General features: G+C 36.0%; 2 protein-coding genes across 3 annotated transcripts in view; one reads left to right on the top strand and one right to left on the bottom strand.

The window, feature by feature from the left end:
• ankfn1b (ankyrin repeat and fibronectin type III domain containing 1b) overlaps positions 1-8,015 on the bottom strand; it is a 152,290-nt gene extending 144,275 nt beyond the window's left edge. The window contains exons 1-2 of the mRNA XM_087794209.1: positions 7,969-8,015; positions 3,983-4,059 (exon numbers count right to left, since the gene is read on the bottom strand). Of these exons, the coding sequence (XP_087650335.1) occupies positions 3,983-3,999 (17 nt within the window). The 5' untranslated portion in view covers positions 4,000-4,059; positions 7,969-8,015. The remainder of the gene's footprint in view (positions 1-3,982; positions 4,060-7,968) is intronic.
• Positions 8,016-11,590: 3,575 nt separating this feature from the next.
• The window catches only part of capn15 (calpain 15), a 41,994-nt gene continuing 39,767 nt past the window's right edge, over positions 11,591-13,817 (top strand). Inside the window, exon 1 of one of the 2 annotated variants that reach the window (XM_087794207.1) lies at positions 11,591-11,660. The gene's annotated coding sequence lies outside the window, so the exon portion shown is untranslated. Of the gene's footprint in view, positions 11,661-11,769; positions 12,059-13,817 lie in introns of those variants that run through there. The other variant, XM_087794206.1, reaches the window with a different exon arrangement.

Here is a 13,817-nt window from a genome sequence, read left to right as displayed (position 1 = left end):
AATATTTTCATTTGTACTGTATTTGATCCATTATTGAATGAATTAATAAGGGAAATATTGTTATTATTATAGCAACAGTTTTTAAGCTAATTCATTTTATTACAAATCCCTTTGGCTCGACAATGTATATAAAATTAGGTTGAGTCAAAAACTCTATTCTCATAAGTACCCAAAGTCGTAATGGACCTTCATTTGTGTGCGTTCCACATACCTCTTAACTGAGGTATGTGGATTTAGATAACTTAACTCCCAACCCCCAACAGTGTAAAGTTGCCAATATGTGAGCTAAGTAGAAACCCCTGAGGGAAAGTTGCGTACTTATTATCTTACACTATTGGTGTATAGTACACTTCACAAGGAGAAAACTTCCAGAGGGGAAAAGAAAAATCAAAAACAGATATTTGACATTCTTTTTTAAGCTACTTGAGAAGCAGGTACATACCATCTTTTTTTAACAGGAATATTAATGCCAGTGAAACAAACATCCAAAAATATTGTTTACATAATACAATTAACAAGCTTTCATTTATAGATAAATATTCATTAAATATTTACAATATGAATGACTGATGTTTGTTTTTTTTACTGTTTTTTACCCGTTTTCACCTTTCCATATTTGTAACTTTGCTGTAATGATGCCATTAATTCTTTATTAAATAAATTGCGTCATAGTCCAAAATAAAGATGATTAAACTTTATACTTGCTAGAATCTCTTGAAAAACTAAGTATTTTCAGTGGGCGGGGCTTAAGCACATTTTCTAATGTAAATATTTCAATGAAAAGAGAGTTTTGTACAAACAGACACATACTGATGATACAAAAGAGTCCAACATCTATTTAAGAGACACTTAAATCAACACATTAGTTGCTCTTTAAATAAACATTTATGTGGTAGTATACAATAAATAATTCAGCCTATAATATTGTAGTTTCTGTCTGTCATTATAACCATTTTTTAAATATTTCTACTCACACAACTCTAAGGAATTGTTAAGAAAGGAACGAGGGACAGAAGATTGAATTTCAGAGGTTTTACATGTTACCATCTGGATCTAGGAACATTTTTGAAGAATCTGTCACTCTATCAAGTGAGAGCTACAGAAGGTGAACCAGAGATAGTTTGAATAATGGCATGTTTCAAGGTTGAGGTGGCAAGTGTAGAAGATTGCCGTGGATAACAAGTGCAAACTACAAAACAGTTGAAAGAAAAGTGGTGAAAATGTTACATTTCATTCTCAATTTCTACTCACCCTCACTCGAACAAGCATTAGGATTATTTTTAGAGTAATCTGTTCCTTTTTAGAGTTATAGACAAAGATTTATGTTCATTTTAATGTAGCGACTGGAGCTCAGTTCTTCATCTTTGTCCAAAAAGACACTTAAAAACATCCAAGTTCCTCCGTAGTGCTCATCTGTAACGTCCATCTTGTATTGAAGCCTGGAAGTGAGGAATCGTCTTGAAAAACTCTGTCTGTACATTTTAAGTTTTTTGAAAATATTGTAGCGGAAGTCATCAGTCCTTAAGTTCACGCATCAGTGCGCAAGATTCACAACGATAGCAGTAGCTTCTGCTAAAAACAACCTTCAAACATATGGAAAATGGTAAATGGCTCTTGCTTATAGAGCGCTTCTCTATGCTTGTTCAGCAACCAGTGCTTTACACTAAGATACTCATTCACCCATTCAGCCACACAATCACACACTGATGGGAGTAGGCTGTGACGCAGCGTGCCAGCTCAAACATCAGGAGCAATCAAGGTAAAGTGTCTTGCTCAGGGACACACTGCCACAGTCTCGCCCGAAGCTGGGATTGAACCTTCAACAACCACTCTATCGTCTTAGCTATTTTGGAAACAACTTCTCAGGCTTCAACACAAGATGGACATTAAAGCCCCACAGATATTTGGATGTTTATAAGTTTGGCATTTTGGAGGAAGATGAACCTGAGCTCTAATCCCTACATTAAAATAAACATTTTTTTTTGCCTATAATGCTAAAAAGGAACAGATTACAGATTAGAAAATGAGTGAGGTTTGAATTTTGGGTGAACCAGCACTTAAATGTAGTTGTTAAAAAATGCTCAAAATAGTTACATTAAAAAGATAGCATCACTTGAGATGAGCTAATGATGTATGTTGAAGGTACCAGTCTTGACATAAGTGGCAATAAATAACTGACTGAACATGTATGTGCTTCACCATCAAACTTTTAATTCAATATCACATCTTATCTTTTTAAAATATGAAACCGATCCGTCAATCTTCTTTATTCTGCACTGATCATTTCACCATTTCCCTCTTCATTTTGATTAAATAACAAAAAGAGAAATAAATCAACTTCTTATCTGGCAGTTTAGAAATGTGTCTTGTGTTTTGTGGAGCCGTTCCTGACGACTGAACCATCATGTGATGCCTTCAGGGCTCACCTCACCTTCTCTGAGGACCCGGCATTGTCAGGATAAAGTTCAACAGTAGATCCAGCAGCACATGTAAAGGCCAAACACTCGCTCATAACATCTCATAATGAATGAAGGAATCAGTCGACAGATCTTCTGTGAGATACGTCAGAAAGTCAGAGATGTTATATCGTAGAACTTTGGCGATACAAGATGATGTCATACTAAATATTTATACATGGTAACAACATTGTGTGATGGACCTTTGAATCAATGTTGAAGCACAAACATACAGGTGAGGCTCCTTTATTAAAGAACACTCAAATTAAACACATCGCTAGTCTCGCTCCAAATCCATTCGGATGTTCTCGGCTCCAAGACTCTGTAGCCGATTAGTGTTGCAGAGGATTATGGGACTTTGAAGTGAGAAAGAGCATTTTCAGCAGCGTGCTATTAATAATTTTTAACTCATTGGCAAAGGTTTGACAAACCTGCCCTTACCTGTCAGATACATGTAATCATGGTGACATTTAGCTCTGATTTAAGGTCCACAGTTTCTTGAAACTTTTTTAAAATGATGGATCTATGGAAAATCATATATATATATTGCATGGTTGGATTTATTCAAATGTTAAAAAAAACGTTGACCCTTTTTATTGAAATCTTGTTGTATATTAAGCATCATTGCTTAAAATTGAATTAAATAATTTGTATATTAAAAGATTTGGTTTGTTTTGGCCTGAATATCTTCAAAATACATTTTTTCTACATATATTTTGATATTCTAATTCTAATAATTCAAAAACAAATGTCCTAAATTCAATATTTTTTATTCACAGCCTTATGGATTCTATCTAAAAATGTTGTTATACTAGTGCCAACATTTTTCGGATTCAAAAGGCTTCAAATTGTATTAAATAATAATTTATTTAGATTAAAAAAATAAATTGTATATAGTTATAGTATCAAAGTTTATAGGTTAAAAAAACAGTATTTTTTTAAATTTATTTATTCAGAAAAATAAATGAAAACTTTTCATTTTTATTAAATTCAATTGTTCAATAGAAAATGTTAAAACTTTCAGTGTAGAGACAATTGAAATCAATTATTCTGAGAAAAACAACAACATATTCAAATGTTAAAAATGTGAAGATGTCTGTGTGAGTGAGTGAGTGTCTGAAGGCATGAGCTTGTGTTAGCGTCTTGTGTAGTTAATTGCGTTTCTGCACAGGCATGTGTTATGTATGTTTGTGTTTTGATGTTTTGTCTGACTCCACGCCTCCGCTCAGATGGATGAGATAGTGACGTCGCTCTATGATGTAGCACAATGTTTGGTGCACCGTGTGTGTGTGTGTGTGTGTGTGTGTGTGTGTGTGTGTGTGTGTGTGTGTGTGTGTGTGTGTGTGTGTGTGATAGTGCCTCAGTACCACACAATACCGTGAACACGTGCGGTGCGGGCAACAATCACTGCAGGAAGCCTCAGAATAGAAGCCAGGAAGTTCATTTAGTAAACACGATAAAACACAGATTGTGTAAAAGCAGTTCAAGAGCAGCTGCCAGACAAATAAAGATATGATGCGTCTTACTCTAGGAGTTGCTCCATGACAGCATGTGTGGCTCCACAGACTCCCCCAGGGGCGAAGTTGTCCTCCTGAAAAGTGACCTGCAACAGACAGTTTAAGACCCTGTCAGGAGAGCAGGAAAAATAACCTGCATGTACGCCAACATGTCACGACTCACTCTTTCATTAGAGACGTTTTGAAGCACACAGTGACTTCTGGGCTCGATTCTTTGTCTCGTCGGGGGCCCCACTAAAGCCTCTTCACTGTCAAGGTGTTGAGTTTCAAAGTTCATTTTGATTTATGATGGAGCTGGAGCTAAATGAGGGCCCGTCTGCAATGTGGCACCGTGGTCGTCAAACCTTCAGTCTCGACAGGGTTGATCACTTTAAAGGTGAGTTTTTTCGAGTTTTGTTTCGGGAGATTGTTTTGTCACAAAAGCATGTATGATTTTGTGTGGGTGTCATGAGTGTGACCCAGGATGACGCTCAGCTCAGCTTCATCTTAACTGTTGCAGTTTGACAGACATACTAATGTGACACCCCTCAATTATAAAACTCCAAACTTTATGTTTTTAACAATGATCCTGATTCCAAACCTGTTACAGTTTAACATATATATATTGGAATGGATTGTGTGGGCGCTTTACATCAATTTAATAATGCATTAAGATGTATAAGAATTAACTTAATAGCTTATTTACTTACCACTCTTAAAGTTCACTTGAGTAGATTTCATATGGACGTGACCACCATCATAAAATATCATTTATTTTATGATGTAAAATAGAGAATAGAGAAGTAGTAGCTTTTAAAACATTTTAAACATTACTTAAGGGAACGTGAGTCAATGTGTGCAAATGCTAAAGAAAATAAAATAATAATTTATCTGCTTTCAAATGAATGAATGAATTAACTGAATTTATCCTGAGAAATAAATGCAAAATAAATACATTAATATGAGGATAAGAAGGAAACGTTTGTCAATATGGATAAAGTCAAGCGAAAAAGACAAAAAGCAACACAAAGTAAAATTAGTAAGTAGTGCTAATATCTTGATTTACTTTATTTATTGCCCCACACAAAAAAATACTATTGTGTGGCAATAAAAGTTTCAGATTCTGCTAATTTCTAAAATACTTGGGGGGGGATTATGTCTTACATTTTGTTTTGCACTGGATAAACATTAAAGTTTTACACTATGAAATTCTGAATAAGATAACTCTTAGTAGTGTTGCTGTTAACATTTGTCAACCCTTTGTTTTCAATTCATACTAAATAAAACTCCTTGAAAATGTGTTAGAATCCATGGATTACTGTATAAATGTGTCCAAATATTTAATTGTAAAGCAATATACAAGCGAAAACAGTCAAATCCAAATATAAATAAAATAAAATTGAGTAAATGATCCAATATACAAACGAATAGAAGATACAAATTGAATTTTCTTTCATCCATGCTGTAAAACCAAATGAGGACATTTGTCTGACCCATCAAACATAAAGAAACATGTATCTTCGATGCAGAATTGTTTCTGTTGTCTAATGTGAATGAATGCTTGCCTGTGGCTCAAAGGGTGAAGCAATTAAACTGCATGTCTCAACAGTCAATATACAAAAAGAGAAGAGCTGCCACTGATTCTTGGCACTTTCAACATGCAGCACTCAAACTATAAATCAAAAATATTAAATATTAACTTTGTTTTTTTTTTTAGTTTGACTCTTTAAACACTGTGTTATTTTATTTGCCCAACAGATCTATCGTGTTTAATCTTGACAACCTTCACTGGTGAGAATAGGGTCACAATGCCTTCATCCAGTGCATACTTACTCCATCACTCCCGTCCCTTAACTAAGGGATCTGAACCTTTTTTGCAACACGGACCGGTTCAATGACAGCATTATATTCTTGGACCGACCCTTACGTAAAATAAGTTGAAATAAATCAAGAGTTTTTGTTTGAAATTTGACTTGAACAAGCAGCCCGTTAACTAGGGTACGCGTGAATTTGTGGCTGATATTGTCACTGTTTTGATGTGCCAATGTTAGGTACTGAGTACGGTGGCCCAGAAGTTCAGAAACGATGTACAAACCCTGACACAAAATTAAAAACACTTGAATAAAAGTAAAATTTCCTAAAAATAACTTACAAACTCGGAAAATTCCAACAAACTCTCAAACAAATTCACAAGTTTGTACATTGGCTTCAACAGTTTGTACATTTGTTTAAATGAAATTGTATTTTTTTTTTTCAAAAGGTGTACATTTGTGTCAGGAAATTATGATTTAGTGTCAAAGTATTTTAATTTCTTCCGCACTTCTGGGCCAACATAAGTAAGGTTGTGAACTTCCCTTACCACTAGATCAAAATGTCAACTTTAAAGCAGAAAAATATTTATATAAAAAGTACTTGTTTGTAGGCATTAATGGATAATCAAGAATTGTATGATTGATTCTGTTTAAACTCACCAATCTGTTACAAATATGTTGGCCAGCAGGCAGGATTCTTGTCTTGACTCGGTGGGAGTTCTATTAAAATGAAAATTGATTGATGAAATAACCGGTTGCCAAAATCCAGAGCATACACAGAAGAGCCGTTGTTTAATTCCATCACTAATCAAATATGTTTTAGTTAAACTCCCTTTCATGGTGGATGAAGATCATGGAGGTTGTACTCAAATTATCTCAATTTAATATTTAATATTTTAGGTTAAAAGGCAGCGTGAACTTTTGCCTTGTGTACATTTTCCACATCAGTCTTTGACATACTTTGCTTTAAATCAACAATACTTCTGTGTTAAGTAACGCCAGACAAAAGGGGCTTTTGTTCAATATTTTGTTCAGGTTTGTTTGTGTTTTTTCCTTCTTCCTGTCCCATGATGTTCATGAGCAAGATTTGTGATTTATGAGCGGATGACAATATAGCTTAAGGGCACATTTATGTATCCTGACGGAGACACCGCCACTTGTCCGTTAACAACTGACACCGTTGTAAGTTTGAAAATCAACATCAACATTTGATGAATTTCCCAAAAAAAAAAAAACACATCATGGTTATTTATGATCCACAAGAACTGTTTCTGATTTCACTACCTTAACACAGTGGAAACCATATGAATAATAACAATGAAACGTTTCTTGCCGTATCCCGGGTGACTCTGATAATACCTGTGACCTAAGTACTGTTCCATTCATCCGTCATCTTCAGGCACCTGGAGTTGTGAAAGCTTCGCTTACACAACTATGATTCATCCGATCACACACACACACACACACACACACACACACACACACCAGTGGCAACAGTTTTACCCATGTGCTTTTGTGTCTGGCTCTTTCCTGTCCTCGCTCATGTACCATGTCCATGAACCCCTCCTGCCCTCCTTCCTACACACTGACCCACATCCCCCTCTCCTCCTCCTCCTCCACACAGATCCTTTCCTTTTCCCCCCTCCAGGACAATTGTGTCGGACCCTCTCTCTATTGTGGAAGTTCACTCATTTCCACATGGCTGTGAGACAGCAAAAGCTAAACTAAAAGCATCCCTTTCCTGACTAAGCAGGGTCACCAACTGTCTCATGTAAACACAGGACACACCTTTAGCCCAACATACCCTGGGACACATATGACATACTGACCCCCCCCCAACTTCCCCACCAACAGTCTCTCACCACCACCTACGAGAAGATCAACCCTTTCAAACAAGCCAGAGTTTTTTGGTTAGTGAAGGACTTTAGGAGACAAGTGAGATCTGGTGTCTTTTGTGTCTCCCAACGTGCCTGCGCCTGGGTTTCCCTAGCATTGTCATGACAACAGCGTGTGGACGCGGAGACGCTGGCCTTTACGCAAACAATGCGGCTTAAAGTTAAAAGTTTCCCGGATGACTTCGTGGTGGACTTTTATCTTATTTTTCTTTGTAAAGAGAGAGAAACTTGGCCGGTGAATGTGACGGAATTGCGGGTCATGAGCGCCATCGACAACAAGTGCACAAACTCTCGTGATGCGTTCACGTACCTACCCGTCAACGACGAAACAAGTCTCTGGTCACGAATACTCCAGCGTGGATTCTTTTCCGTGTCGCGTTAAAACATATCCTGCCTGGTGTCTGGTAGAGATTGTTGTATTTGAGCGAACGTTTAGCGATCTCCTCGTTGTCAGACCACATGTGAGAGCCAGTGTCCAGCAGTCGTTTCTCCGCCCAGACTCTACTACAAGCAGCGCCCGCTTCTCTCAAAGGATGCTTCGCTCCGCCTTCACCCTGGAGAGACGTCCGTGTTAACCCCAAAAGTGTCGCTCAAAAGTGGGGAAAAAACCCTTCAGAAAGTTCATAAACCTATTTAGTTTTGTCAGACAGGCAGGCAACAATAAAAGTATGACATTAAATGTTCTAAATTGTAATATGACCTATAGCAAATATACTTTAAATTAATATTATCAAGTCAGTAAGTAAGTATTTTTTATTTATAAAGAGCTTTTCCAGACCATGGTCACAAAGCGCTTAAACAATCAAAACAATATTCAATAAAGTACATATTTTAAAGATCAAGATAAAACTGAGAACACAACAGGAGTTCCAGAAAATCAAGGAAAAGCCTGAACAAATAAAAACGTCTTAAGATGTTTCTTGAAGTAATAAGTAAACTAAGGTATTTGTAGTGTACAAAACGTTTACTAATTTAATAGTTCTTAGGACTAAATTGGAACATTTTAAAGTATACTTTCAAGGGATACTTATCTTCTTTACCACAAGTGGACTAGGTATACAATACTAGTCTATATTTTAGTTTACAAAAGTATGCCCAATTCTCTATATTACCAATGTAGTAGGTATATAGTTCTAGTAGGTCTTTTTTGGTTTTAGTTTGATGGAAAGGCAATGTACATTTTGACAAATAAATACTTGTGTATAAGTGTACTACTTTGAAGTATAATGTTTCAAAATATAACGTCAGAATCAGAACCATTTATTTTCAGTGTTGTAAACGCGACATGGGATTTTTATACGATTTTTTAGTATATGTGTTCTTTAGTATAGTAAACTTGAATATTGTTTTGTTGTTTTTTTTTTATAAAGGGAAATCAGTTCATGGAGTTTGTTATGTTATGTACAAAAAATGTAGAGAATAAGCTTTTTTGTTCGCATTCTAGTTATGTATCTTTTTTCTTTTTTAATGCTAATGCTTGGTGTAAACATTATGTCTGGTTAGATGCATTGTATGTTGGAAAATTTGGAACTAAAAATTTGGAACCTAAATTTAAAGATCATATTTGCTTGGCTAATTCCTCTTGAGTATTTTTGTATTCATTAAAAGTGGTGTATATTAAATATAGACTTGCGTTAGACAGTCAAACTCTACTCATTTAAACTAGCCTGGTATTTTCATTTTTTCGAGGGAGTTGTTTTTTTTGTTTTTTTATCGTATGCCTTTGAAGTGATTTGAGATATATTTCATGTTGTCTTAGCAGGTCATCTTTTTTAAATTACACTGGAAACATACAGGAAATCAAAACATGTCTTTACTACTTCTCAAGCATTTAAATTTCCTTATACTTACATATTTACATAAATCTGGGAAAAAAATGTAATTGTTGTCATTAGTTTAGTTTAGACAAACCAATAATTCAACAACTTTACCGATTAATCTTAAATTTGGATGTTTGAATGCTTGAAAATGAAGAACACTTTGAGTGTGGGTTGATGGTTCAACACTGCCAATTAAGGTCATGCATTTAGAAAGAAAGACACAGACAGGTGGCTCTAAATTATCCTTAGCTGTTAGTGTGGGAGTGATGGTCCATAACTGTGAGTCCACTAAGAGCCTGTTGTTTCTTATCACACGTAGCAACCCTTTTAGGGAATTAGTGGAGTAAAACAAAAGAATAACGCTTTCAAAATGATCAGTCATTATGAGTCAGAAACTTTTATTGCCAGTGTTGTAAATACAAACTGTTTTTTTGTGGCGTGAGTACATAATAAAAGAATGAAATAAGATAACACACAAAAAAGGCATTAGAAAAACAGAACCAAATACGAAGGCTGCTGTGCCTTAAAGATAGTTAAACAATGTTTAAAAAAAACAAGTCAGTCAGAAAGAGAAAAACAGCACTTTAGAACTTGTGTTTTAAATACAATCTCAATATTGAAAAACATAGAATTCTAGTCTTAATACTAATGTATTAATTTCACATGTGTTTCTCAGGACCAATGGATTTAAGAAAATTCTTTCTTCCTTTAATTTTCTTCATTATTGAACATAATCCAAGTTAATTACATTGACTGATAGTTCACAAGGCAATTACCTTAATAAGAATTTAAAAGGTCTGCTCTACACGTTATTGGTTGGTATTGGCCTAATCCTTTTTACAGTTCAAACAAGCTGGGTGACACCAGCATTACCAGAGCTAATCCACAGTTTCTGAATGCTTCTCATGCTGATATTAATCCTAATAAAAGATTTCACCAGAAATCTCGAGGTGATAGGAAGTGGGGTCTACATGTAGAGACTGTTCTCATGCATTCAAATGATCAACCATTATACGATTTGCTTGACAGAGTTTGTTTGAACTTAATAACCTGCAAAGAACAAAAACTTAACATTTACCTTAGTTGTAACCCTCTTGGCTTTAAGATTCAAGGAAGGAAAATTTCAATTACTAATTGAGTATTATTATTATAATAGATCGATAATACAACTTTGTTTTTTACTGTTTTAATCATGATGTTTTTCATGCCTAATTACTGACTCAACATTATAGTTTGATGCCTATTTTATTTAATATATTGAATATCTGTTCTTTTACATTTAATTTAAAAAGGAGCATCATCTACTCATTTTCTCAGTAACAGTTTGCGACTTGTGTTTGTTTCCCTGAATTCTTGTTGATTTTATAGCACACGGAGCAGGTACGCTCTACATAAAAGGCAAGTATGGATGATGTCATAAGTATTTTTCTCATGTCAAGTGATCCCAGCTTCGAATCATCATCCTACACCATAAAAGCAGGCCGCTGTAAAACACCACACGAGAACAAGATCAAAAATGATCAACACTAGTAGAAAAGATGTAGAACCCATGAATGGTTTTACCTACGAGTCATTTTTAAATTAAATATTTGAAGTATTTGAATCGAGCGTAAGTATATCCATGTTGAACATTAGTATCTTCAATTTATTTAATTGACCTCAAATATGCACAGTAATGGTAAAATAAGGATTCAAGTTTCTTTTTATTTTATTTTTTACATCTTATATACACTGCTTTTGCACAAATAGAGATCTTGATTGTCTTCAATAAACAATACAAGCTCTATTAAAATCTTTTAATTTTCCAAATAATATTTTAAAATATTTTTGGAACGGTTAATACTTATCTTAAAAACATAATATCACACTATCGAACCTTTTAATGATACTATTGTTTTGGAGGGAAAACAAAAGGGCCAAACAAAAGCAGTTTACTGTACATGAGCGTCTATAAACACTAGGTGGCGACGCCGTGCTTTTGTTTGACAGGATTGTAAAGAAAATGACATTATATAGTGATAAATCAATCTATTTTCTTCCTGTCTCTTCCTTTTACAGCCACGGCAAGATTTGGAGATCGATTACAGCGAATGACATTTTTACAGTAAAATCGCACCAGAACCCACAGAATCGACACTTGAATCCGGATATCCTTGTTGACATCGTCCAGAAGGAATCATGGGTAATGTAGTTTCCCCCTTTTCTATTCCCGATCCACGTTTACGTAAAGTCACGGGCGCCAGCGCGTCGTAAGGAATCACCGCTTACGCCGTTGACGTACGTGCGTCGTTTCTTGCCTCCTTGGAGATTCTTCTCGCTCCCTGGGCTGTTTGGGACGAACCTTCGCGCTCGCATCAGTTCCTTATCGCCTCACAGACGGGAAATACAACATACCAGGCGGGGTTCGTCCCTAATGTCGCCCACATGCGGTCGTAAGCGAGCGTCGGAGGGTAGGAACCAGGAAGGTTACGCAGGCTAAGGTACAACACCGGCGGAACTTATCTTCTCGATGGTGGCGGAAAAGTTGACGCTAAAAACGAAAGAGAAATAGGAGTTTCTCGTCACCCAGCCGAGGTCGAGGTAAGAAATGTCCGTTTTTCGTCCCGTCTTTGTGACGATAAATAGCCTCACGATTGTTGCCTGGAACAGCAACCGGCGTCTTTGTTTACATGCTGCCTCAACGAGGAAGGTTGAAACTTCCATCTTCAAACTGTCACTGATAGTCATCAATAAAAGAAGACATTGACGATAATACCGGATTATTTTGGTGGAATATCGTTTGTTTATCTTGTGTGTGTTGGCTGCATCCCATGATGAGAGATGAAAGTGTTGACACAGCAGAGGAGGGTCGGAGGTTAAGGGTCTGTGGGAAGATGTTGTCCACAGGGGTGGAAGATGAAGCATGTGATGGACCGGGTGGTGCTAAAAAAAGGCTCACATCAACCTTTCCCCCCCTTCAACTTTTTTCTTTTCTTGGTTGAAAAAAAGAATAAGACATATAATCTCATTTAGTCTGTCAGCTGTTCTTTCACAGAGACTTGTAAGGGAGACAGGTGGTCTTAAGACAGGTGGTTGACAAATGAAAAAAAAAGAAGATATTTGTCAGGTCTGCTTTTGTTTTATGAGCAAAAGTGTTTTTGGTTTATTATCAATAGGGTTGTCATAATGATCTTGATCATCTTGATACTTTGTATTCTTAAGGTGTTGCTTCACGATAAGGAAGGAGAACGGGTCACACCTGTGACCGTCATACGTCTTAGTTTAGGTGTTGAGCTTCTCTATTTTGTATAATTTTATATAACACTGGTGATTTTCACCTCTTGACTCAAAGTTGGATGAATAGTTGACGAACAATCCCTCTTTTTAGCAGCTGTAAAATATATACATTTACGTGAATTATTGTAAATATGATGTCCTGTGGGGCGCGGTTGACCTCGTTCTACATTTCTTTTGGCTAGTCAAGCAATGAGGGAAAAAACAAATTGATAAAGGGTGTAGTTGCGACTCTGGACTTTTCTCTTTAACCTTTTCCTTCCTGTCTTCAGTTCCTCTTTTGAAAGAATGTAGATCTGCGGTCATGTCAACTTGAAATCAAACGGATACCAAAAATATGTTATCTTGACTGAAGCAGAACGTGAAAAACAAATTGGTTTGATCCAGGCTCATATATCGAAAATGTCGTGTTTTGATAGGGAAACATTACTAAGTATTTTTCACTTCTTTAAAAAAATCGAGTTTAAAGCATGTTTTAAATGAAGTGGCTCTTATGACGAAACTATAGTGAAACCAGCATGACTCAGCAAAAACAAGTGTGGTAGGAAACACAGGCTTTTCTGAGTATCACGGACCTTGAACTGTTAGTCAGTAAGCCGGACTCGCATGACCATGAGTAAGACTGTTGTAATAGTTGTTAAGCATGAATATCTCTTTGAAAATACATTGCAACGTTTTTCCAGACAAACCAGTTTCAGTCCCTTCTGTACACAGCGAGACTGTACTAGGATGAAACCTGATGTTCATTTGACAGTTAACAGAGATGTAGTTATATTTTTACTTCTCATTCATCAAATATTTATCACATTCTATTTCTCAAGTTGTCCTTATCACATACAAAAAGGCATATATTTCTCTAGTCACCAAATAAACAGAACCAAACGGCTCCATGTGCTGATAAACAAACTCAAGTAAAAGTAGCAAAAGCGGTCATCGAACTATAATATGTATTTAACCTGTGGCTTCTAGTCAATGCATTTGCAAAGCTGCTGTACTAAACATCAGCAGAGCACTGACCTACATTTGAAATATATCATTTGTCCCATGCAATTGTATTTGGTTGCTC

This window comes from Callionymus lyra, chromosome 6 (assembly GCF_982586985.1).
Source record: "Callionymus lyra chromosome 6, fCalLyr1.hap1.1, whole genome shotgun sequence".
NCBI classification, from domain to species: Eukaryota; Metazoa; Chordata; class Actinopteri; order Syngnathiformes; family Callionymidae; genus Callionymus; species Callionymus lyra.
This window is presented reverse-complemented; position numbering and strand designations above follow the sequence as displayed.